General features: G+C 40.7%; 1 protein-coding gene and 1 long non-coding RNA gene across 3 annotated transcripts in view; one reads left to right on the forward strand and one right to left on the reverse strand.

The window, feature by feature from the left end:
• Window positions 1-15,972: 15,972 nt before the first annotated feature.
• Window positions 15,973-26,867, reverse strand: part of GPR176 (G protein-coupled receptor 176) — a 121,777-nt gene continuing 110,882 nt past the window's right edge. The window contains exons 2-4 of one of the 2 annotated variants that reach the window (XM_081507161.1): window positions 22,765-23,017; window positions 17,108-18,161; window positions 15,973-16,236 (exon numbers count right to left, since the gene is read on the reverse strand). In XM_081507161.1, coding sequence (XP_081363287.1) covers window positions 16,231-16,236; window positions 17,108-18,161; window positions 22,765-23,017 — 1,313 coding nt within the window. In that variant the 3' untranslated portion in view covers window positions 15,973-16,230. Of the gene's footprint in view, window positions 16,237-16,567; window positions 18,162-22,764; window positions 23,018-26,867 lie in introns of those variants that run through there. The other variant, XM_081507160.1, reaches the window with a different exon arrangement.
• Window positions 16,136-23,213, forward strand: LOC145512776 (uncharacterized). Its single transcript, XR_014058790.1, has 2 exons — window positions 16,136-16,538; window positions 22,415-23,213. It is a non-coding gene; the product is annotated as an uncharacterized LOC145512776 (long non-coding RNA).

The following is a 26,867-nucleotide window of genomic DNA, read 5'->3' on the forward strand; positions in this document are numbered from 1 at the left end:
AGAAGCGGACGCTTCCAGTCTCGCGATAGGAGAAAAGGACAGTACCATCTAGAAACAAGACATGGGAGCCCAAGAACGGCTGGGGCACAACCCTGACGAAACCCTGAGACCTGGGGAATCTCTGCCTTCTCCTCTCTTCTGGGCGGACGGTGGAGGGTGTGGAATGGTTTGTTCGTATTTAGGCTGAACTCGGAACGAGGATGTCTGGATGCTTGTATGCCTCTGTCATCACTATTAATATGCTCTACAGGTCAGCTCTTCCTCTCGAGTTCAGTTTGCTTCTCCGTAAAATGGGGTGATAATAATTGCTTCCTCACAACACTGATGTGCAGCTCAAAAACAATGTTCTGTGAAGTTCTTAGTAAATGTTGGATGGCATGTAAATAAAAAATAGTAGTTTTGCCCAGATTGGACTACAATCCAAAGAAGGTAATAATTGCTATTTGCACTTTCTTTCTTTTGTGGTTCTATAATTCTCAGCGCATGAAGACTATTTCACTGGGTCCTCAAATTGACTTTTCTTCATCCTCAGTGCCATCAAATGTCTGCTTCTTCCAATATAAGCAGCATTTTACAGTTTACAAGACATTTTCAATACATGGACCTTTTAGCCTCATTGTTAGGTGGTGAGGTGTGTATTCTGTAAGTGTTTTTCAGAAGATCAAGTAGATAAAAGTGATGTGTGCAGAACTAGGTCAGTGGTGGGTGTAAAAACCTGACTGTAAATGTCATCCATATACTTCTAAATTCTGCATTTCTATCTCCAGCTCTGAGATCCACCTGCTTATCTGACTAGGTGACATCAATGTAAGAAGGACCTCAAACTTAAGATGTCAAAAAACTGAACTTCTCCACAGTCCCTCCCCCACCTCACCTTCTTACCTACCTTACCTAATCAATAGTAACTTCATCCTGCCAGTCTCAGGCCCTCCTTCGGGCCTGAGATAATAATTGCTTCCTCAAGGTCGTCCTTGTTAGTGTTTCTACTCAAGAATTTCTTCCCAGCATTTCTCAGAAACTTTATATGTTTTTCCAAAATAAAAGAAAGTCAGTTGAGAAATCAGGAAAATTGGACAGAGAGTTCTAATTCTCCTGCAAGAGTTAAACCTTAGCAATCAACATAGAGATTCACTGATGTCAAGATAAATCAAAAGCAGGGGCAGGAAACACTGTGAATCAGAAGCTGAGATCAACATTCCAGGAACCAGGACAGGAGCACCTGGGAAAAAGGCAATCACAATTTAACCAGTCAATTTTGCTTGCAATTAGTGTGATAAGTGTGTGTTTCTGCACAGTCTTCTAATAGTCATTCTTGCAAGTAAAATAAATGTTAATAAGTTGATACTTATTGTATACATGAATTTTATGAGTGATAGTCCAAGGAACAAGTTTTTATTCAAAGTAAGTTCTTAAATGGGCAATTTCCAACCCATGATTATGTGAAGCACTGTTAGCCTTGCTTGGAGATTTGTGTGTTACATTATTCAAATGGTACCCACCCAATAATGTTCTCTGTGCACTCCAATACTTGAATATTTGCTACAGGCTACATCTCTTATAAATGTTTTTGATAGTTCTTATTTTTTAAACAAGTGCTTCAGATAGCATGATAACGAGTAAAGAATATGAAGAAGGTTGGAACTATTTTAAGAATAACTTAAAATTTGGAGAGCTCCTAGCAGTTCTGATTTCTTGTTTCTGCATGCCAAAGATTAGTATCTGTTGGGAATTTGGAAATATTACTCCTATTCCTTGTTGTTCTTCCAGTATGAATAAACACACATACAGACACACACACTCACACACATTGCCTGGAACACAGTTCCCCAACCTTCCATGTGATTTGTTTCTTCTCTTCCTTCAGGTGTCTGCTTCCTCAGGTGGGTTTTTCCTGACCGCCCTATATTAAATAATAATTCCCATTTCTGTCCCCTCTAAGCTGTTCTGTTTGGCAGGGAACTAAGTGGTGTCCAGCTCTTTGTGACTTTGTGACCATGGACTGTAACCTGCCAGATACTGTCCATGGGATTTCTCTGGCAAGAATACTGGAGTTGGTTGCTATTTTCTTCTCCAGGTGATCTTCCTGACCCAGAGATACATCCTGGGTCTCCTGCTTAGCAGGTGGATTCTTTACCTCTGAGCCACCACGGAAGCCCTACTCTGTTCCCTTGACACTCTTTTATTTTTATATAAGGAGGAAAGATGCCACTGTTTGCATTCTGATACTAAATGGGCTTCCCTGGTGGCTCAGATGGTAAAGAATCTGCCTGCAATGCGGGAGATCTGGGTTGAGATCCCTGGGTTGGAAGATCCCCTGGAGGAGGGCATGGCAACTCACTCCAGTATTCTGGCCTGGAGAAACCCCATGGGCAGTCTATGGGGTGACGAAGAGTGAGACACGTCTGAGCAACTAAGCACAGCACAGCACACAGCACAGCACTAAATATCTGGGTGACCTTGGGTAAATCCATAAATTTTTATGAGCTATAATTTCCTCATTCTGTGCTCATTCTGTCAGGTGGAACCCAAGACTCCAACAGGCTCCCAGGTGATGCCAATACTTCTGGTCCACAGATCACTCTCTGAGTAACTACAGCTGCTGCTGCTGCTGCTAAGTCGCGTCAGTCGTGTCCGACTCTGTGCGACCCCATAGACGGCAGCCCACCAGGCTCCGCCGTGCCTGGGATTCTCCAGGCAAGAATACTGGAATGGGTTGCCATTTCCTTTTCCAGTGCATGAAAGGGAAAAGTGAAAGTGATGTGGCTCAGTCATGTCCGACTCTTCGCAACCCCATGGACTGCAGCCTACCAGGCTCCTCCGTCCATGGGATTTTCCAGGCAAGAGTACTGGAGTGGGCTGCCATTGCCTTCTCCTGAATAGCTACAGACTAATCTCCAAATGCCCGCACAATGCTGGTGTTTCATGAATAAAGGCTATTCTTTCCATTTTTATTTTTGGTGACCAATGGTGCTTGTTAAGAAAACAACATATTTCAGATTTCTTGGGGATGTGAGGGGAAAAAACAACTAAGAAAAATCAGGGTTGTGTCCAGTGCTCATGATTAACTGTTTTCATTTTTTTAAAACTGTTGCTTACACAGCATAAAATATATATAAAGCAAGTGACTAGAAAGTTCAAATTCAATAGAAATGTAGTGTCCATTTACTGTTTGTAACCTTTCAAACTAAGTCCCCACTGATTATATTTTGCATAAAACTCACTTCATCTTGAATTGCTTTCTGTCATTCTCATTTAGTTTATGTACCTTCTGCTGCTTCCCTTTTATAGATTGTTGAGAGACAGTATGTGCCTTGAGGGCAAACTTTTAATAAATTGTATTTGTTATATATTAGTACACAGTAAATTGTCTTTGTTTTTAATTTCCTGAAATACTTCTATGCCAACCATTGCAATTACACCCTCAAAACAATTCACATTCAGATATGTTAGAGCACCATATTTTTCTCTGCTGTGTTCATACCCCACCCCCAAAATATTCTAGAAAGAATTATGCCTTTCAAAATAATTCATAAAGATTTCATCTAGAGTCAAGATATTTTAAGCTAAAATTTCCCTGGTCTCATTCCAGGTTAGTGACATATGGCAGCGTTGGTTTCAAAGCTGGTTTTTGTTTTTGTATTCAATCTCTCTCTGCTCCTGACATTCTCCTTCTGAGTGGAGTCAAATTTGAATGAATGAATGAGCCCACATTGTATTCCATCTGGGCTCCAACTATCATTCCAGCCTTGTTGTCCCAATTTCCTTTTTCTCACCATAAGCTTCAGCCAAATGTAACACAGTACTAGGAAAGAAACCTCACTAAGACTTGTATCATAGATTCTACAAACTAGATTTAACAGTCATTTCTTTCGAAGGGTAATTAAAAATGTGTACTACCAGACAGTTCCCATGACATGTGAATCTATGGCTTAGTTATTAAAAAGTAACATTTACTGAGTGTTTAGGACATGCCTCAGATATGTCATACCATGTCATTTCATAACACCTATGCAACAGCACTGTTATTACCCAGATTGGTACTTGAGAAGCAGAGCATGGCGGTTAAGTGATTTTGCCAAGTTCATTTGGTAACTAAATGGTACTTGGATTCCACCCCAGTTTCAAAGCCTGTTTGTTCTCTTCACCTTCTCACTGGACTGAATTCAAGAAGAAAGATTACTTGTATCCACTAGATGGTGCTGATTGCCTTCCGTTAAAAACAAAACTCCAAATCCGCTTTCAGAAACTCATTTTCCTTGTATTTTAGGTGTGATCCAAGAGACTACTGAACTGAAATATTCTGTTTGTTTGAACTGTGCTTGGGTACATCTTTAAGTGGAACTTCTTAGGTGGCTCAATGGTAAAGAACCTACCTGCAGTGCAGGAGACATGGGTTCTATCCCTGGGTTGGAAAGATCCCCTGCAGAAGGAAATGACAACTCACTCCAGTATTCTTGCCTGGGAAATCCCATGGACAAAGGAGCCTGGTGGGCTATAGCCCATGGGGTCGCAAAGAGTCGGACATGACTTAGTGACCGAGCATGCACATCCATAATAGCCATCCAAATAAGAGTGAATTAGATCCCCAGAAAATCAAAGAAGATTTTTTTTTTTTTAATCTTGGTACATATTATAAATATATGTATGTGCTCAGTTGTGTCCACTCTTTGCAACCCCATGGACTGGAGCCTGATGAGAGCCTTAACGGATTTCCCAGTAAAGAATACTGGAGCGGGCTGCAATTTCTGCCTCCAGGGGATCTTCCCCACTCAATGATGACAACCAGCATCTCCTGCATCTCCTGCATTGCAGGTGGATTCTTTACTGCTGAGTTACCTAGGAAGATCTCCATATTATAAAATTGTTATTGTTCAGTCACCGAGTCGTGTCCGACTCTTCAGGACCCCATGGACAGCAGCATGCCAGGCTCCTATTATTTGATACCTAATATCAAATAACCATTGGTAATTTTGAGAGACTAAAGCTCTCCCTATTTGTATTCCTATAAACCTGCAGACTTTCTATAAAAGTCCATGTTTTATTTCATATACCCTTTTACCCAAACTCCACTCTCTCCTGTTCCTCCTGGTCCTGCTTGGCCACAACACCACCCGTGTAATCAAGAGGCAAGACTAGGGGAGTAAATCAAGACTTAAACAGGTAAAAAGCAAGTTCTGGAACAAGTAATCCTATTTTTATTCACAGTAAAAATGAACTTAGTATGTGTTTAGTTCTTTTTTTAGTATTTAAAAGCTATGAAATCTGCTAAAAATGGGTTCTCAGATTTTGTTGTTCATAAGGATCATTTCAGGTGTTATTTAAAATGTTGATTTTTGCCATTTGCAGCAACATGGATGGAACTAGAGAGTGTCATACTGAGTGAAGTAAGTCAGACAGAGAAGGAAAAATATCATATGTAATTCCTTATATGTGAAATCTAAAAAGAAATGATACAAATGAACTTACTTACAAAACAGAAAGAGACTCACAGAAAATGAACTTACGGTTGCCAGTAGGCAAAGGGATATTTAAGGAGTTTGGGAAGGTCATGTACACACTGCTATATTCAAAATGGATAACCAACAAAGACCTACTATATAGCACATGGAACTCAACTCAAAGTTACGTGACAGCCTGGATGGGAGAGGAGTGTGGGGGAGAATGGATAAATGTATATATATGGCTGAGTCCCTTCACTGTTCACCTGAAACTACCATAACATTGGTAGTTTAACATTGTTAACTGGCTATACCCCAATGCAAAATAAAAAGTTTAAAGTTTGAAAATTAAATAAATAAATACAATGTTGATTTTAGTCCCTATTCTCTGAGTTAGTAGGTCCAGGAATCTTCATTTTAACAAACACTCTGGTGATTTTGGTGCAGTATGACAATGAGCATACTTTGAAAAACACTGACTTCAGGTTTGCATTTTAAAGGATAAATAGTGATGAGGTTGCTGCTCTGAAAGGAACCGGAGAGACCCTGGATCTCTGAACAGAGACATTCAGTACTCCCTTTGTAAAGAGTAAGCTAGATAATGAGAATGTTCTCACCTCCAGCTTCCTTGATTCTGAACCCTTTCCTTACTCTGTCTATTATGCAATGCTATAGAGAATCAGGGGCTTCCCCAGTGGCTCAGAGGTAAAGAATCCGTCTGCAATGCAGGAGACACAAAAGACATGGGTTCTATCCCTGAATCAACAAGATCCCCTGGAGCAGGAAATGGCAACCCACTCCAATATTCTTGCCTGGAGAATCCCATGGACAGAGGAGCCTGACAGACTACAGTCTATGGGGTTGCAAGGAGTCAGACACGACTGAGCGACTGAGCAACTGAGCACACACATGTACAGAATCAAGTGCTAGTCAGAGAATGTCCCCATTTTAAAAGTCCCTGTTGGTTCGGGGGAAGCTTGCTACTTCACAATATCTGGTAGCTCAAATACATAATGATACCCTTTGATTTTTTAAGTGAAAAAGAGTTAACCCATGCACTGTCATGTGATCATGTTTAACTTGTTCAAGTGATATGAGTGTGTGGGGGAAACTGTGCCAGGATGTTGTGGAGATGCATAAAAATCAACACACAAAAACACACAGTACAGCTATACATTTATGGCCCAGAAAGCCAATTTGATGTCGTGTCCTCAAGTCCTCCTCTGTCCATGGAATTTCTCAGGCAAAAATACTGGAGTGGGTTGCCAGTTCCTTCTCCAAGGGATCCTCCCGCCCCAGGGACCGAATTCTCATCTCCTGCATTGCAGACAGATTCTTTACCACTGAGCCTCCTGGGAAGCCCCCAGAAAGCTAACAGGTGTTTGTTTTTTTAAAGATAGTAAGATAGGGACTTCCCCGGTGACCCAGTGGTTAAGATCCTGACTTTCAATGCAGAAGGTGCAGGTCCAGTGCAGGGTATGTGGCTTTGATGCCTGGTCAGGGAACTAAGATCCCACAGTGCTACAAGGAGTGACCAAAACGTTTTTAAAATTAATTATTTAAAAGGTAGTGAAATAAAGAGAATAAAGATACATTCTAAAATCCAGAAAAAAGATTTTTGGGCCAGTGGGGTTGGGTCATCTCAGTTCTGCCCTCAAGAAATCAGCTCTGCTAAGTGAGTCTTTCTCACCAGAAAGGGAGAATTTCTCTTGGAGAATTCCCTCACAGTAACAGACTCTTTCACTCTCTGGTTTATACTGCTGGCTCCACAGTTGGGTCGCCTGAGGCAATTCTGTACCTGTAAAGATTTAAAGAGTTGCCAGAAGTTTCCCAAGGCTAGCTGCAGTCTCCATTGCTGGATGCCAGTTGAGATTACACGGTTCTGCTTCTGGCATTTGGCCCCTGCCAGGAAAATGGACGCGAGACGCTGCTGGTGGATAACGGCTGGAGAGAAATTTAGTAATTTCAGTGTAACAATTAATCCTGGGCAGAAACTCATGATTTCAGAACACTGTCCAAGGATTGGGTGTCATGCTTCATGCTTGTGTGATTCCAAATCACTTCTGAACTGAGCTAGGTCTCTGACCCCATAGGGTATTTTGTTTGTTCATTTTTTGTTTTAAATTGGGTCTCTGTATAGTAAAATGTATTCTAGAATTAAAATTTTATAAACTTTATTATTATAGAAACCTTTTGATTTAACATAAGGTAAAGAAAGTTAAACAAATTTACATTGCACATTTGAAATGTATCCAGATCAAACTTCAAAGGTCTTCAGTAACAACAAAGAAAAATTTTTCTTCTCTGAGTTAACATCTCAGAGATAAAGAAGACAAAAGTGAACAATCACAAGGGGTGTTCATTAGCCAGCTCTCAGGCTGCCATCCTTATGTTCTTAGGGTCTCACTTACTCCTTACACATATTTTCTCTCAGTTCAAATTCAAAATAATGTTTCTATCTGAACAGACAATAAGTTTATTAGACTAGGAATCAGTCATCATTTTGATGACTATTGGCTTTCTTGTTTAAATCCTTTTTCTTATTTGATCATTCAATTACTTATTTAACTGAGATTGGTTTATTTTCTCTTCATTTTATCATCACAGACAAACTGGAATTAATATACTAATTTGTATCAAAATTTATTACATAACTCCAACACTGGCACACAAAACCATTTTAAATTACACATCTCTGCTTTCTCAGCCAGAATCTGCAATGAGCTGACCTGGTCTCTTAATTTCTCTCAATCTGTTTCTCCATCTAGTAAAATAAGGGACAGGATAAAGATTTCTAAGCTTACTTTCAGCTCCGAGATTCTGTGAATATCTGACATAAGCAGACTTGGCTGTCTTTGGAAACCACCTGCCCATGTATTCCAATCTGAACTTCCACAGTATTCATACCAGTATAAATATATATATATACATATATATATATATATATATATATGTATATATATACGTGTGTGTGTGTGTGTTCAACAAGCAGAGAAGCAAGAACTGCCTGTTTAGAAACATCTGGGCAGTGGTCACAGCCACCGGTCTTGTCCTCTGTGATCTACAAAGAATTAAACAAAGCAAAACTACAATCAGCGTGCCCTATTTTTACGGCACAATGCAATAGAATGAATTGGAAAATGGTTTAGGTTTTATGAGATTTAGGTTTACATCTCCCTCTATTGTTGATTCTAGAAGGACAAGCCTCTTCACTTTTCCAGGCTCCAATTTACACCCATCTATTAAATAATGGGAAGGCAACTTCTGAATACTTTTCCTTACTTTGTAGAAATAGAGAAATTAAAATGTTCTTGAGATTCTGTATTGAATGTTTTCTTGAAACTGCTAAAAAAATGAGTACTTTTGCTTCAAATAAAAGCAACCTTCTAATCTATGAGGAAGAATGAAAAAAGGTGAATTATCAGGTTCAGTTCATACCTGTCATCCATTAAATGCTAACTTATCTTGTATGTTTTGATACAGATAACTTGTATTTTTGTGGAAATTGTGAACTACTTTTTGTTATGTATCTAGAGATCATTACCTTGGCCCAAATTTATGGGAATTATGTATTCAGGTGGCACACTTGCATTCCTGCATTCATTTGTCTACCTTTATGTTGGTCACTTACCCTGAGTCAAATCCTCTAGCAAGCTATTTCTGAGCAAGTGAGCTTTTCAGCCTTTCTCCAGTCATACCTAGTTGCTTGGAGAGCCTGTCAGAGGCAGGTACTAGATGGTCATATTAATCCCCTCCAACTCCTCACCACCACTCATTTTAGACAGCAAGCATCACAAGTAAGGGGGATTTCTGAGTGCCAATATGTAGTAGTTACCTATCTATTCATGATAAGGGCAGGAAGAAAATAGAAGGCATTAGTTAGAGAAATATTTCATCTTCTCAGTGTCATGGAAAAGACATTTTAAAGCACTGGTTTCCCCTCCACACATCTTGCTTATGGATTAGGCATTTTTGAAACTCACGAGTTCTGGTCCACAGCCTTGAAAAAAATCGCTTAACTTCCTGGGCATCCATTTCTTCATATTAAATTACAGAGGTGGCATATAACTAGGCTAAGATCTTCCAAATTCTAAGTACTATGAATATATGAAGTAAATGGGCATTTTATGGAGGAAGAAATTTCCTGGATTTAAAGAAAAATTTGCCATCCATGAAAACAAGATCCCTGGAGAAGATGCACACTCTCAGTGAAGGATAATTTTTATTTTCCCTCAGCACTTTTGTCAGCATTTGATCATTCACTACTCTCTGTCTCTTGTGGGGTTTTTTTCTCCCTTAAACTGTCCAGAGGGCAGGGACCATGTCTCAAACGCATATTCCATTACAATAATGTGTGTTAAATGCAATAATACTTACTGTTATGAATGAAAGAATCTTGTTAACATCTTGTATGCCTGCATGGAAGAGTATGGTTGAGCATTGGGTGAGAGTGATGTGAAGGCAATAACTCTCAAATTAAACTAAGGGTAGAGACTAAGGGTAGACTCAGAGCTTCCCTGATAGCTCAGTTGGTAAAGAATCTGCGTGCAATGCAGAAGAACCCTGTTTAATCCCTGGGTTGGGAAGAGCCCCTGGAGAAGGGAACAGCTACCCACTCCAGTATTCTGGCCTGGAGAATTCCATGGACTGTAGAGTCCATGAGGTCTCAAAGACTCATACACGACTGCGTGACTTTCACTTTCACTTCTGATCTCAGTTTTGGCATTCCAGTAAGTTTCTTAACACTTATTTGAACTGAATGACTGTATCACGAAACAGGAAATCATGAAGCAGAACGAACTTTGGGAAATAACATTGAGAAAAACAGCTGTCAGGCATTAAGACTTTTAATACAGTCTCCAGCATAGTTTAATAATATGTGCCAAGTGGGTATTCAAAAAATAGTCATAATAATGAGAGATGATAACGATCATCCGTGCTTTGGAGGATGCAGTGGAAGAGCTGGTTCTTAATACCTCTGTACTGTTTTTAGCTCTGTCTCTAATTTGCTTCATCTCTTAGGGCCATCTGTGCGTCTAGTTTTCCCATCTGCAAAATAGAGATCATATCATTTCCTACAGAAGTCTGTGGACTGTGCTTTAATATCCTACAGTGAATCATACATAAATACAAAGCAGGCAAAGAGAAGCCAAATGCTACCACAGGAATAAACTTTGAGGCAGAGAGAATTATAAATTAAAATTAATTAAGATCTTCTAATATTCTAATGATCTGAAGTAGTTATTGCAGAGGAATTTATATTACCTTCACTTTAGCTTTTTAAAGTAAATGGTTAATGATAAATAAATACAATTCTAGAATAGTTTAATCCCTTACACTCTATATTTTACACATATTTATCTATAATATGATGGGGGTTTTAAATTAATTTCTGAAGCAAACTAGCATTATTTAAATTAAACTTACTCTTAAAAAGCAGTAATTCTTAAAAGTGCTTTAATAAATACACCTTCAACTATACTCCAATAAAACTAAAAGCTAGGGAAATTGAAAGTGTCGCTCAGTCATGTCCAACTCTTTGCAATCCTATAGACCGTAGCCCGCCAGGCTCCTCTGTCCATGGGATTTTCCCAGCAAGAATACTGGAGTGGGTTGCCATTTCCTACTCCAGGGGATTTTCCCAACCCAGGGATCAAATCAGTGTCTCCTGCATTGCAGGCATATTCTCTACCGTCTGAGCCACCAGGGAAGCCCCTAAAAGACAGGGAACTCTTCTCAATACTCTGTAATGACCCATACAGGAAAAGAATCTTAAAAAGAGTGGATATATGTATAAGTGATTCTCTTTGCTGTACAGCAGAACCTAACACAACATTGTAAATCAACTATACTCCAATAAAAGTTGTTTTGAAAAAGAAATATTTCTTCTTTGTTATTGAGAAGATATGGGGGGGAAATATAATTCAGAACAGCCTACAATTGCCTAGCTCATACAGTCAAACCAAAGGAATTATCTGAGTAAACTGACATCATTTGACATATAAGCAAAAAGCCATCAGACACTCTCACCCTGAAGGCCTAAATCTCCTTATTTTCTCAATTCTCCTTAAGGATATGTATGATTTCTTGTTTCTTTGTTTTGTTCAGTCTGATGGTGCATTGCAAAATTCAGAAGCTTTTTAAATAGACTTTTGTAGGTCTCACTTTTTAAAGTTAATTTGTATTTTTATATTTACACATGGATTAGCCTTAAATATAGCAAGAAGACTCCTCTAATCATGATCTCCCCTGGAGATGGGATAGAGTAGACACTGTGAAGAAGGAAGGAAAGTGGATGTTTAGGAAATGAATGAAGGCATCTGCTCCAACTTATGATGTGTTCACGTAAATGCACTCTTATATGTTCAGTCTTCACAAGGACAGAATGTATTAGTCTTTCTCAAAGTCAACTTCCAGTTAACCACTGAAAAACTTGAACAAAGTTTTAGGTACATTTTCTTTTTCAATGCAGTTCCAATTTTCTCATTTCTCTAGGCCTGTAGTCATTATTCCATCTATATTTAAAACCAGGTAAAGTCCTAGTATTATCTTTCAAAAGTTGGGTTTGAGAAGAAAATTATCCCTTGTATCATTTGCCTTTTAAATGATCATGCACTTAGATTAAATGTTTCTCACAGAGAAATAGCCCAGAGGCAGAAGGTTGGAGTCCGATTCTTCATGGACTTTAGGGTAGTAGTATATAAATAAAACCTGTTTACACCAAATTTCCTCCATAAAATCCACAAGGAAGAAAATGCAAACAAGAATGAGAATTTTGTTAGAAGGAAGTCAAAATAAACTAGAAAAGATTTTTATAACCATGTATTGCTATGTCAAATAATATACTAGAGAAGCATAAAATCTCAGGGTTGAAAAGAAACTTAAAACCTCATTCTCCCTTCAGGGTTTAAATACAAAGTAATTGCTTCAGCCCCCCACCCCTGCCCCCAAAGTGTGAGAAAATATATAGTTTTCTTTATTATTTTGCTACAGCTTACTTTTCCTCTTGAGACCCTGGGATAATAGAATCTCACATGCAAGGTTTCCTTCCCTCTCACATGACACCGTGGGTGCTGTGGAGCATGCGAGTGGAGACAACCTCTGTCCTCTGTGCGATTGCCCACATGGTCATTCCTTGTCCCATTTGATGGGCAGTCCATTCCTTCCATCCCTCTGCACCTTTGGGCCTCCAGCTTTCTCTTTCAGACTTGTATGTAAATACCTGAGTGAAGCCCTGGCTCCTGGACTCACTACCAAACTCTCCACAGGGATGCAGGACCTGGGGAGCAAGGCACACACAGGTCCCTTTGCAATTGCGCAAATCTTTCTTTGTTTCGCTATATTCTTGGGACGTTGTCTGGGAGGCAGCAAAAGAACCCCTTTATCCAGAAAGTACAGATGTCTGTATCTTATCACTTACCCCTGACTTCTCTTCTCTCCTATCCTCAATTCCAGGGAAGCTTTTTTTCTACTGAGGGGAGATGGTTTTCCCTCCTCAAACTGTCTCAAACCTTTGGTTAATCCAAGCTTTCCCGATGTTTGGCTCATTCAAGGCTTCTCAGTGTTTGGCTAACCGGAAGTTCCTCAATCACAGTGTTATTGATATTTTGGACCAGATAAGTCTTTGCAGTGTTGGGCTGTCCTGTGCATGACAAGGTGTTTAGCAGCATCCCTGGCCTTTACTCACTAGATGCCAGGAGCACCCACCAACTCTTGAAAATCATGACCAAATATCCACTAGGCTAATCCCAAGAGTTCCCTCTGCTTTTCTAAGACCTTGGCTTTGATACACAAAAACTGGAAAGGGGCTCATAGGCTATTTGCTTTCCTTTGAGGTAATAAATGCCTTCACCCCACTTTCCCTAAGGCAAACATGTGAAGGAGCTGAGCAAGGTAAGGAGGGAAGAGGAATTAGATGCACTGCTGTGATATGGTTAATATTTCAAGTGTTATCCCATCTGTGATGTTCTTTCTCACCTGTTGCCTTAAAAGGTACACCACTGGTCATTCTAGTACCTCCTTTGTGTGGATATTACCTTCCTTCTGTATGTGGGCTGCAATGAATACACATATAGAAAGAAATTTAAAAGGGAGCAAAAAGGGATTTAACCACTAAGTTCTGATCAATACAGAGAACAAAAGGATTACTATTTTTGCCCAACACACGTGCCTAGAGCTGTATTTCTCAATATTGAACTTCCTTCCAAATTTAGAATTTACACTCACTCTAGTGAATATACAGAGAGGCTTAGGTGTTGAAGACACAGGTAGATCAAAAACCTTGAATTCAATGCCTTTAACTCTTGTATGAGTCATTTCAAGGAAATCAATGAGAACCAGCAATAACTCTGACAGAAAATCTTACTTCAGCTCATTGCCCAGAGAGATTTAGCCACTTTTCCAAGTGCTGTATCTCTTATTTATCCATTTATTATATCATTCACTCGTTTAAGTTTGGAATTAAGTGGCTCCTACAAACCCAGGAGATAATAAGCCATTACAGATTCACACAACACCATGCTGGAGATTACAGTTTGAGTTCTATGAAGGTCACTAGGCCTTTATTCTGCCTATTAACTAACTTATTGCCTTGGCATAAATGGGGATAAACACTGGTTAAGCCAGAAGCTAACAGGGAAGATATTTTAGCTTCTAAAACCTCATGCAGGCTACAGTCCAGGGGGCTGCAAAGAGTCGGACATAATTGAGTGACTAAGCACAACTGCTTCAAAGTATCATCATTATGAATACAAATAATTGTTGGGGTAACTGGTGAAAACATCAGTTTAGTATTATTTTCTGAATAACACTGCAAAAAAACCTCAACCACTGTTTTTAATGTAGCAGGTAAGCACTAATATTGATACAGTTTTACTCTGTTTCAGGCTCTGTATTGAACAGACCATACCATTTAATCCTCATGACTACCTCATGAGGTATACTATTGGACTCCCCTGAAAACAGAGCTTGAGATAAGGGCTTTGTGTGGCTGGTTTTGGGGAGGTAATCCTTGAGGGCATGAATGAGGATAGAGAAAGCCACACAGAGAAGGAAGAGGAGTCAATAAAAGGCTGCATTAATCAGACACCATGGTGGACAATAGGGACTCAAGCTGCTTGACCTCCCAAGAAGTAGAAAGATGCCTCCCACAGTTGTCCAGCAGAAAGACAGGAAGCAGGAGCATTTATCCACTGATGCCCATGCCCCACTGGTCAAGGATTAACCCCCAGAGCTAGGGAGTTCTCCCAGGGCAGAAAGGAGAGACGCAAGGCCTTGATGGCTCTCAGGGAGGTAAATGGATGCAGCCAACAATGGCCCACTGCAGACATGGCTAAAATTAGAGGTGAAATAGGTGAGTCAGGGCAATAGCAGCTTCTGACACAGTTATTATGTCCCCATTTTACAGAGGGGAAACCAAGATACATGGAGATTACCTCACCTGCTCAAGATCACAAGGTGGGTCAATGGTAGAGTCAGGATTCAAACACTGACCATCAGACTTCAAGGTCATGGTCCCAACCATAAGGGGTAATGACAGCTGCACTATACTCTTCCCAGTGTAGCTCTACTTACAGGTTTAAGTAGTCCACCCACCAATTCTATTTGGAAACCAGGTTGGGGACATTTATTCAAACACTGCACTTTCTTCTTTGGAAATTCATTTTTCAAGTTGCAACAACATAAGAAAATGCTACTAGAATGCTGTATCTACATTTTGGGAAGAAAATAAATACCTTTCACCTGAGATCATACAGGAAGAGAGAGGTTCACATAGTACACCACTTGAAAGGGGAAAAAAAATCACTCATACAACTTTTTTTGAGTTTAGAGACTGTTTTTTGATTTTTTTATTAAAACATAATTCTTCAAAGAGTATAGAAATACACCTGGCCATGATCTGTTAGATGTCAACCAACTGCTTCAAACATACATAAGAAATATCTACCAAATTCTGGCTCACCAGAACTTATTAAGTTGTACATATACATTATCAGAACATCAACGTGGCTACATTTGACAGATTCTTCTAGAGTGGACACAGTTTTCTGACAGATTATGTTCCTTCTTGATGAAAGCTCTTATAGTTGTGAGTGTTTGAAAGATAAACTTGATGGGCCACAAGGTGAAGCATCAGGACGTGAGGAGTTACAGAGGGCATGCAAGGCCCTGAGAGAGCGGGTGGCAGGCAGGCCCTTGTTTCCACTGTGAGCACACAATGTACAGAAGAGACAGACACAAAGAGGAAGGCACTCCCCCCTGGGGAGAAGGGTCTTTGGGTTCATAGTCAGGAATCACAAGACAGCACACCCAGGAAAGGACAGGAAAAAGAAATTCCCTGCACACAGGCTGACCTTCCTCCAAAGGACAAGGGCCAGTGTGGTTCAAGGAGATCTGCAAGGACCACTGCCTCTGGGATGTGCTGCTTGCCACTGAGTATGCTTCCTCCCTTCAAGCTTGCTCAAGGCACTGGATTGGCTCCCTTAGGTACAATAAACAAGAACAAAACACCCATCAGAAAAGAGCACAGCTGGTGCTTGATTTGCTCTCGTTAAGAGTGAAGTGTCATCTGTACTTTGAATTCAGCCTGGTGAAACCCACCTCAAAATGGTCTCGAATCACCTGTGAGAGCCCCCAGGCGCATGATCAGTTGAGGACATTGTCCTCCCTCTCCTATCCTGTTTGGCTCCTGCTATAACTTCATTGGGAAACAGGAAGCCAAGAGCTTACCTGAGCTAGGTGTTGCCTTGGCATTTTACAGTGATGAATTCCTTCTCTGTGTTTTGTTCCTCCTTTATGCCTAAAATGAAGGGAGTCATACAAACAGACAAAAAATGAAACTGGCAACACCTGGGGTCTGGAGTCTTCCTTGGAAGAGAACCAAACTTTACCCACTCTTTTGGGTAGAATCACCTCTCCTAATCAAGTATTTTTAGCTTGACATTTCCAGAGACCCCCACGTATACTAACTTTGCCTTTTTAAATGATTTTTAATTCCAGAAGTTGGCACAAGATCATCATTTTCAATATCCTTTACCCCTGCTGATTGCTGCATAGAATCCTTCTCATGAGATCATCTGGGAAGGTTAAAGACTACAGAGTGTGGGTATTTCTCCGTCTTTCTTCTCCACTTCTTTCACATTTTAAAATCAATCTAACATGCATTTTCTTTATGGTCACATGGCTCATAATTATCTTGGGCTTCTCTTAGAGTACTTGCTCCCTTTGGCACTCCACAGACACTGTTCTCTATGGGTACTCTCTGCAGGGCCCCAGAACTGAGATATCCTCAGAAAATGCACCCAAAGTTCCCACCCAAGACCCGTTCCCCACTACCCAGCTTTTGTCTCCACAGTGAGGAACATGGACTTTACTAAGGACTTGGATCATTGAGATAAACATATATATATAGATATACACATCCTCAATAAAGAGGACATTCGATTTTATATATAGATTTCCCTCTCATTCATAAGCACTTGGCCCATAGAGGAGGAGTCAATCCATGCTGAGTTGCAATGAGATCATACAAATCACAGGCCCAATGAAAGAAGAGCAGGAATGTGGAAAGGCCTGTGGCTTCCAGGGATTCACAAGCCTTGCTAGGAATCCACCTTTGGGAAGATGCTCACTTTATTGTTTCTGCTCATCTTCCGCTCCACCCTGCCTACCTTGGGCATCTTTGTCTGGATCAGCTCTTCTGGGGTGTTACCCAAGGGAGGAAGCAGCCTCTTCTTGCTGTTTCGGGTCTCTGAGAGCCACTGGGGAGGTAACTCAAAAGGCCCAAAGCCAAACTGCAGGGAATACTTGTCGGGAAATGTCTCAGATTCCACAGACACTGCTGGTGCTACCTGGGAGATAGAGTCCACGGTGCCCGGGGGTGGTGAGGGAGTTGCAAACTGTGGTCCCAGCTCTGCCTCCAGGCAGGTGGGAAGTAGCTCCTTGGCCTGAAGAGCCCCTGAGCCTGGGTGTTTGGCTTCACTCTCTTCCTCATCCTCCGTGGGCTTGAAGATCTGCTGCTGCCCAATGTGGAACATCTCCAGGAGTTGGCTGCCTGAGTGCATGCTGGGCTCCAGGCTGGCATCAGCCATCCCACTCCCTGTGCCTACCACATTTCGGCGGCTGTAGCGGTGGTGCAGTTGGACCAAGGTCCCTACCAAACACTTGCGGACAGATTTGTTCACAGTAAGAAAAAGCACAGGGTTCGCCAGCAGAGAGACTTTGGGCAGCCAAATGGCCGTCAGCAGCAAGAAGACGGAAGTGTCGGGGACATTGAGCACTGTCTGGTAGATGACCAGTGTGGCATAGGGCACGCTGCATAAGATGAAGACCATCACCATGGACAGCAGCATGGCATGCAGTTCAGCCTCCCGCTGGGAGGCATAGGGGATAGAGATGGTGTTCTGTGGGGTCCGCAGTGCTGCTATGATGACCTTCTTCTTCTGGCTGGCACTCAAGGCCCGGCGTATCAGTATTAAGAAGAAGAACACCACAGCCACAGGCACGATGACCGTGGTGATGTTGTAGACCAGAACGTATACCAGGTGGCCCAAAGAGTTGCTCCAGACTTCCGTGCAGGTTGACATGGCATAGATGTCAGCCACATTGGTCACTGCAAACCCAGGGACACTGGCCACCACTGCATGGGCCCAAATGTATATCACTAGTTCTCGGGACTTGGCATCAGATATTTTTCTCTCCAGCGGATAGAGGACTGAGTAGTACCTGCCAAATGCACAAGCAAAATTCATTTCACAGAAGAAGATACACTTTAAATTAGGGGAATTTATATTACTAAAGGTAGGAGAGAGGAAAGAAAGGGTCAAGTTCTTTCATTCTGCCTAAGACAGAAGTGATCACTAGGGGAATTTGGAAGCTAGACCCTAAGTTTTGAGGACTTTGCCATACAATTCATTGTTAGCTTTATAATTATTGCCACCAGCACTAAATCCCAAAGAGTGCCCTCGATATAAAAGATATCTCCAAATGCTGTGAAGACACTCTTTTTCAATTTAAGGGTAAAAGGTAATTTGTAAAAAATTTTACATGGGCTAGAGGAGCTTAAGGGCAATTTGCACACAAATCCAAAGCAAACTCATGCTGCAGTACATATCCATGGGTATTGTTAGCATTTACAGCTGCTGGGGCAGAAGAATCCAGTGTGAGGGATAGACTCTGACAAAGTCCTTCAAAATCAATTCCACTGAAAAAATGTTGTGGGCTCAGTAGCCATTTTTCGCATGATAATTGCTCAGGACCCCTAAGAGCAATCAGTAGGTCTAAAATACCCACACAGTTAAATCTTTGTTAAAATCAGAGATTTTTTCCCTTCAAGCTTGACTTGATTATTCTATAACCACCTAATCAGAATTTCCAAAGCACCTTGTTTCAATATCACCTGTGACTTGGGGAAACTGAGTAATTTGTTAAACCCCTAGAACCACATCTGTCTTGAATGGGCAGTCAGTAGCCCTCAGAGATACAGCAAGTTTCTTCACCCTTAGCTCACCCCTCGTCTGTGCAGTCAGCTAACGCTGGAGTTGACCTTCCAACCCTATTAACATGTATTCCCTCACGGGGCCATCTGAGCATGTGTGCTTTCCTGTCACAAGGATTTCTCAGTACCACCCGTGTGCTACATATTGTGCCAGGCACTGGGCTGCAAAAATGAAAGGATACACAAGAATGTTTCTAAACTACATAGGGAAAAAAATGGCATGTAAGCAAACAATTATAACTGAGAAGATGGCTCTACTGGAGGCATGCATAGAGGAGGTAGGGGAAAGGGAGCACCTGGGAAAATGTCAAGAGAAAGTGGTGCTGTGGTGGAGTCTGTCAGGGGACAAGCTGGGGGAGAGACAATGCAAACACACATGACCATGGATGACCAGAGATGGATGGAGCACAGTAAAATGTATTCTAGATCGCTTTCTGGGAGGGGAAAAAAAGAGAAAGAAACATATAAGTTATCTACACACTCAATTTTTTCTCTCTGAATATAGATAAACTTTTCTAATCATCATTTAACAAATCCAATGTGATGGTCCCATAACCGCACATGAATACATGTCCACTATCTCTGATTCCCATTTGCTAAAAGACATGCAACAAACCCCAGTTTCCCCTAATTTCTGATTCCATTATATGTCGGGAAATAGATCCAACACGAGTGCACAGGTTCGCTATACATTATTTTGTTGGAGTGTACGTGTCTAGAGGATGATGCAGAAGTGCATGTGGCCTCCCAATTAACTTGCTGACTTGGTGCCATGAAACAAATATCTGAGAAAGAAGTGAGAGAAAGGACTGGTCTCCCTTTGCCTTCATGTACACCACACTTATGCTTTTGAGTAATCACTAAATAATGAAATAGGGATCTACCAACCTTGCTTTTCTACTAAAAGAACTTGCTTACCTTTTTTAAAAATAGGAATTTGATATTAACAGATGTGCTAAGCCGTTTCAGTCACGTCTAATTCTTTGCGACCCTATGGACTGTAGCCTGCCAGGCTCCTCTGTCCATGGGATTCTCCAGGCAAGAATACTAGAGTTGGTTGCCATTTCAGGAGATCTTCCTGCCCCAGGGATCAAACCCAAGTCTCTTATGTCTCCTGCATTGGTAGGTGGGTTCTTTACTACTAGCACCACCTGGGAAGCCCTTTAATAGATGCACACTACTATATATAAAATAGATAAAAAATACAAATAAAGACCTACTATATAGCACAGGGAACTATATTCACTATCTTGTAATAACTTATAATGGAAAAGAATCTGGCAAGATTACATATATATATATATATAACTGAATCACTTTGTTGTGCACCTGAAACGTTGTAAATCAACTATACTTCAATAAAAAAAATAAAGTAAAAGATACACTGGAAAAAAACTTTAAAATGATAGCAAAAATACAGTAGATTTTCTGCTGGAAAGATAATATAGATTTCTTATTATTTATGTATTTTCTTGCCTAAAACCAGAGGCTCAAAAATAACTCACAGGGATTATTGCACTGTTCTAGGTAGAATTGCAATCTGTCCTGAATGATATGTTTCTACTCTTGTTGCATCTTATTCTTAAAAAACCTTCAGGATTCATAGCAGCATTATTCACAACATCCAAAAAGTGGCAACAACCCAAATGTCCCTTAACTAGTAAACAGATAAATAAAATGTGGTATGTGCATCCAATGGAAAATTATTCAGCAATAAAAAGGAATGAAGTAAGTTGTTAAAAGAGTAGGTCAAGGAGCTTCCCTCGTTGCTCAGTGGTAAAAATCTCCCTGCCAATGCAGAAGGCATGGGTTCAATCCCTGATCCGGAAAGATCCCACATGCCATGGAGCAACTAAGCTTGTGTGCCACAACTAGTGAGCCTATGCTCTAGAGACCAGGAACTGCAACAAGAGAAGCCCACAGCCATGAGAAGCCCACACACTGCAACTGGAGAGTAGCCCCTGCTCTCTGCAGATAGAGAAAAGCCTGCACAGCAATGAAGACCCAACATAGCCAAAAATAAAATTATTTTTAAAAGATAAAAGAGTACATTGTAACAGTTCTCATCATAAGGAAAATGATATGAGATGATGGACATTATCTAATTTTTTTAAGAATTTTTTTAATGTGGACCATTTCTAAAGTCTTCATTGAATTTGTTACAATATCACCTCTGTTTTATGTTTTGACTTTTCAGCCATGAGGCATATGGGATCTTAGCTCCCTGATTAGGGATCAGAACCCACACCCCCTGCATTGGAAGGTGAAGTCTTAACCACTTGACTGCCAGAGAAGTCTCTGGCTAAATTTCTAGTGAGCCACTTCACAATACGTGTAAGAAAATCCGTTATGCCTTATACCTTAAATTTATACAGTGCTGTAGTAAAGGGCCTGTTGAGTGATGACCCCTATGCAAAAGAAGGCAGACACACAACTCCAAAATGGCCCACGTCACTTGGTTTTGTCACCTGCCTCATCTGCTCCTGTAGATGGTGAGTTTCTAAGGAGAAACTGTCAAAGAGCAGCAGTGGCTCTCTAGTAGTAAAAGGATTGCAGACAATTTATCTGAGGAAGAATGTGCCAAACAGAAGAGAAGACTAGAAAAAAAAAAAGATAAATATTGGTGCAGCCTATCTAAACACAGGCCACAAATAGTTCATTTAGTTCTTTTTACCCCTGAGGAAACTGAGGCTCAGAGAGGTTTGCCCAAACCCACCAGCAAGGAAATAGCACAGGTAGGACTTAAAGTCAGACTTCTGGCTCCAAGATCCCTCTTTTAAGTACAGAGTCAATGATTTCTCCTAGTATGCAGAAGGCTTTGTATGACTCTGTGTCCCATCATGCAGCTGACACTGGGCAGCTAATGAAGTCTGGGTTCCAAGTCAGATAGGGTGAAGTGACTCCAGACGTGGATTTTGCAGTCTATACCCTCAATAGGTCATTAAGGTATTAAGCACGTTTTAAATAGACAAAGAGTATTAAAATTCTAAATTCACCTAAAACATAGTTAAATTTATCACAGGATATAAAGTCAGAAGATCAGCACATTTCACATCAGCAACTTCTCCTTTCTGTAAATCTTGAAATCAAAAATTCTTGTGGACACAAACTATTTTTCAATTCTTGTGTGCTTATTTAATTCTGTTCTCTAAAATGTATTATTATCTCAACTGTATTCGTGAAGTGCTAGCAACAAAGAAAAAAGGCAGGAAGTTGTTGATTACTGAGATCTTTACACTTCACTGTGATAAATTTGATCAAATTATGTATGATAGCAATAGCTAGGATGTAAGATGTAAGATTTATTTCAAATGGACATCCATTAAAAAGTGATGTGAAGAGAAAGCAATCACCATCACAGTATAAAACCTTGGAAATAAATCCTCCAAAGGAATTTCTGGTGCTATCTGGCCAGATCCAACTGGACTGTCTAATCACTTGTTAAATAACTACTGAATTGTTTGTTCTCTTGTTCTTCCAGAAATGTTTTCATCCATCATCAAAAGGCCCTAATTGCAGAGTGAGCAATCTGATGAGCAATCTACTGCAAATTGCAAAGCAAATATGGCCAATTCCAACCAGACTGAAACTATATCATGCCCCAGCTCTTCCCCGGCATCCTCATGATGTAGCCTCCTCAACACCAAGTCTTTTCTCAACAGCCCCATTTTCCGGGGCTGCTGGCTTTTGTGAGGCATCTGTTTCAGTAATCGATTCTCTTTCTCTTGACCACAAGCAATATTTAGAACATCAGCTACTCACTATTTGCTTCACAATGCTAATTTTTCAGTACATTTAAAAGGAGTTACGCCCCTGGCTACCTAATCTTACCTGTCCAAGGCAATGGCCGGGAAGCTGAGGATAGTCACAGAGCAGAAGACTTTGTGCAAAAACTTGACGACCTTGCAGAAGAGCATGGTGTAGATCCACCAGCAACAGTGAGGACTGGTGCTGAGGATGATGTCGAAGGGCACACAGACCAGGCTGGCACAAATCCCCGAGCAGGCCAGGTTTTTAATGAACCTGTTGGTGACAGATTTGAACACGGTTGTGCGGCAAGTGGACCATAACACCGTGAAGTTTCCTGGCCAGATAGGCAAAAATAAAAACAAAAGAATTTTTAGATAAAAAGAAAGAAGACAGAAAGGAAAGAAGGAAAATGCAGGTTAAAAAAAAAGATTGAAAAACCACATTTGAGAGTTCATTTCAAAGAACTTAAAGGCCATATCATATTGTCAATTTATGTGAAATTATTAAATCACTTTCATACATATCAAAAAGTCTAGAAGAATTTTTACTGGTAAGCTTTGTTATTTAATTTCAGGCATAATAAGTATTATCATGATGATCCTGTCTCACCTGAGTATAAACAATTGGCTAGGGATTACTAAATCTCAGCCAGTCTACTCTGTTAACCCTTGCAAATGACCTCCAGTTACCAAACTCTGCCACAGAAACAGGACAAAAGACACACATGTGGCTTACAATTTTCTATTAGCCATATTTTTTAAAACTAAAAAGAAGCAGGTGAAATTTTAATAGCGTATTTTATTGACCCCAATCTATGCTAAACAATATTTCAACATGTCATTACTACTTTAAAAAGTACTAATGAAAAAAGTACCACATCTTTGAAATTTGGCATCCACTTTTAAAACTGAAATATAATTAATACATAATATTATATTCATTTTAGGTGTGCATGGTGTACATTTTATTTTACACTTACAACATATTTTCAGTTCACATTAGTCACATGTCAAGTGCTTCATAGCCACATGCAGCTGGTGGCCACTGAAGAGGCCTCCACTGTTCTAGATCTTTAGCATCTATAACACACTTGCCTGTCTCTCTCTAAGCGTTCTCCTCCTGTGGCTTCCACAGGCCCACAGTCTCCTGGTGTTTCTCCCACCCTCCCAACTCTCCCAGGTCCTAGAGGCTCCCAGTCTTCTTCACCAGGCTCTTTCCCATCTTCTCTCTGCAGCCCCTTACTAGGTTGAATTATCCATTGAGATGTCTTGCCTTTGAAACACTAATGACCCTCACATTCATACCCCAGACTAGGCCTTTCCTCCCAACTCCAGACTCCTATTTGCTACTAAATGTTGGATTCTCCATTCCCTCTCAGTCTGTTCTGCCTATCCATTGTCCTCCAGAGCCTACACAATCCGGGACCAACCTGCCTAATCTCACACCATGCTGCCCCTGGCTTGCTGGGCACAGTCACACTGCTCTTTTTTTCTGTTCTTCAAACACATCAAGGCTGATTCAGTCTCAGTGCCTGTATACAAGCTTTTATACTGCCTAGCATGGTTCTTGTATGTCTGATTAATTCCTTTTAATCCAGGTCTTAGTTTAATTGCTGCCTCCTCAAAGAGGCCTTCTCTAACCATATTTTTATTTTAAACATTCACCGTTCCTCCCTCCACTATACTCTAATACTGCAGCCTTCTTAGCTTTCATAATTATTCATTTGTTTATTCATTTTCCCTTCATTTCATGAGGACAAAAGAAAATGTCAATCTTGTTCACTATCTAGCAAAGAATCAGTATCTAGCAAAGAATAGGCATTCAACAAATATTTAGATGAATGAATTTGTAAAAGGACAAATAACAACTAAAAGTCCCTGCAATAAAATAACTCTTTTGTATTTGGAATATCACAAGAGGCTGTTCTAAGTCAGTAGTTCCCAAACCTCACTATGCATAGGATTACTATATCAGACATCCTGACTCACAGTTACAGGTATAGAACTGGAAACTTGCATTTGTAACAAGCTGGCCCCAGACTGAAGTTTCAGAACTAACTGCCATGTCTAGACAGAGACTATAGCCCTTATCCCCAGGGCCTCACAGGGCCCAAGCGCTCAGGAGTACCAGCCAGCCTATTCTACTAGGGAAGCTTTCAGCGGGTGAGACACCCAGGTCCACAAGGCCAATCAGTCAAGACCCCAGAATACTGCTGCCTCTTCAGTACAGTCACAGAGAATGCCCTGTAATGAACTGAGCTGGCAGCTCAGCCTCACACAGAAGGAGAGCCACGGTGCCAGGGGAGGGGATAGCAGAGCTCAGGGCTGCAGCCAAAGTCACCCCAGGAGCTGCCTCAGTGCCTCAGATGTGGACATAACTTTCTGTCAACAGTCTCTCTTCAAATACAATATTCTACAGCTACTTCTTATTCACCAGCAAAAAAAAAAAAAAAAAAACAGGCACTGTGTTTAGGTAAGCAGGCCAGCTGCTTCCAGGAAATTCTCTAACAAACTTTGCTTACATAAGTATGTTCCTCTGTCATAAGTATGAAACGAAATTTGCAGCGGGAATATATACACACGTGTTCAATACAAGAGCTGTTTATACTAATACCAACCACCTCAGGCCCCTCAAGCTCTCCTGTCACCAAGGTTATAAGCTGAGCAGTAATGATGTATTTGAAGCTCCATCTATATGGGGATTTTTTTTTTCCTGGCCTTTTTCCACTGAAACACAGAATAGGATCTTGCTGAAGCATCTTTCCTCACTTAAGTTTTACAGACAGGACTTAAAATCTGGTAACCATCTAATAACGAAACTGGCCACTTAAAGAAATCTGCCATGAAGATAGTGTCATAATATCTTCAGTTGTTAATACTGAGGCTGTCTCCAGTCCACCAGGGGACTTTCTATAAAGAAATAAATGAAGACCCTTAGCATTCTCTTTTTCTCTATCACTATTAATCTTTATCACTTCATAGGTTACGCTGGAAAGCCTTTTCACAGGAAAAGGTCAGTTTTCATTCCAATCCCAAAGAAAGGCAATGCCAAAAAATATTCAAACTACTGCACAATTGCAGTCCTCTCACATGCTAGCAAAGTAATGCTCAAAATTCTCCAAGTGAGGCTTCAACAGTACGTGAACCAAGAATTTCCAGATGTTCAAGCTGGATTTAGAAAAGGCAAAGGAACAAGAGGTCAAATTGCCAACATCCATTGGATCATAGAAAAAGCAAGAGAGTTCCAGAAAAACATCTACTTCTGCTTTATTAACTACACCAAAGCCTTTGACTGTGTGGATCACAACAAACTATGGAAAATTCTTAAAGAGCTGGAATACCAGACCATTGACCTGCATCCTGAGAAATCTGTATGCAGGTCAAGAAGTAACTGTTAGAATGGGACATGGAACAATGGACTGGTCCCAAATTGGGAAAGGAGTATGTCAAAGCTGTATATTGTCACCCTGCTTATTTAACTTATATGCAGAGTACATCATGAGAAATGCTGGGCTGGCTGAAGCACAAGCTGGAATCAAGATTGCTGGGAGAAATATCAATAACCTCAGATACACAGATGACACCACCCTTATGGCAGAAAGCAAAGAAGAACTATGGAAGTGAAAGAGGAGAGTGAAAAAGTTGGCTTAAAACTCAACATTCAGAAAACTAAGATCATGGCATCTGGTCCCATCTCTTCATGGCCAACAGATGGCGAAACAATGGAAACAGTGAGAGACTTCATTTTCTTGGTCTCCAAAATCACTACAGATGGTGACTGCAGCCATGAAATTATAAGACACTTGCTTCTTGGAATAAAAGCTATGACCAACCTAGACAGCACATTAAAAAGCAGAAACATTACTTTGCTAACAAACGTCTGTCTAGTCAAAGCTATGGTTTTTCCAGTAGTCATATATGGATGTGAAAGTTGGACCGTAAAGAAAGCTGAGAGCTGAAGAATTGATGCTTTTGAACTGTGGTGCTGGAGAAGACTTTTGAGAGTCCCTTGGACTGCAAGGAGATCCAACCAGTCCATCCTAAGGGAGATCTGTCCTGGGTGTTCATTGGAAGGACTGATACTAAAACTGAAACTCCAATATTTTGGCCACCTGCAAAGAACTGACTCTTTGAAAAAGCCCCTGATGCCGGGAAAGATTGAAGGCAGGAGGAGAAGGGGACGAC

Source organism: Giraffa tippelskirchi, chromosome 7 (assembly GCF_054371585.1).
Source record: "Giraffa tippelskirchi isolate mGirTip1 chromosome 7, T2T-mGirTip1v1.2.pri, whole genome shotgun sequence".
In the NCBI taxonomy this organism is placed as follows: Eukaryota; Metazoa; Chordata; class Mammalia; order Artiodactyla; family Giraffidae; genus Giraffa; species Giraffa tippelskirchi.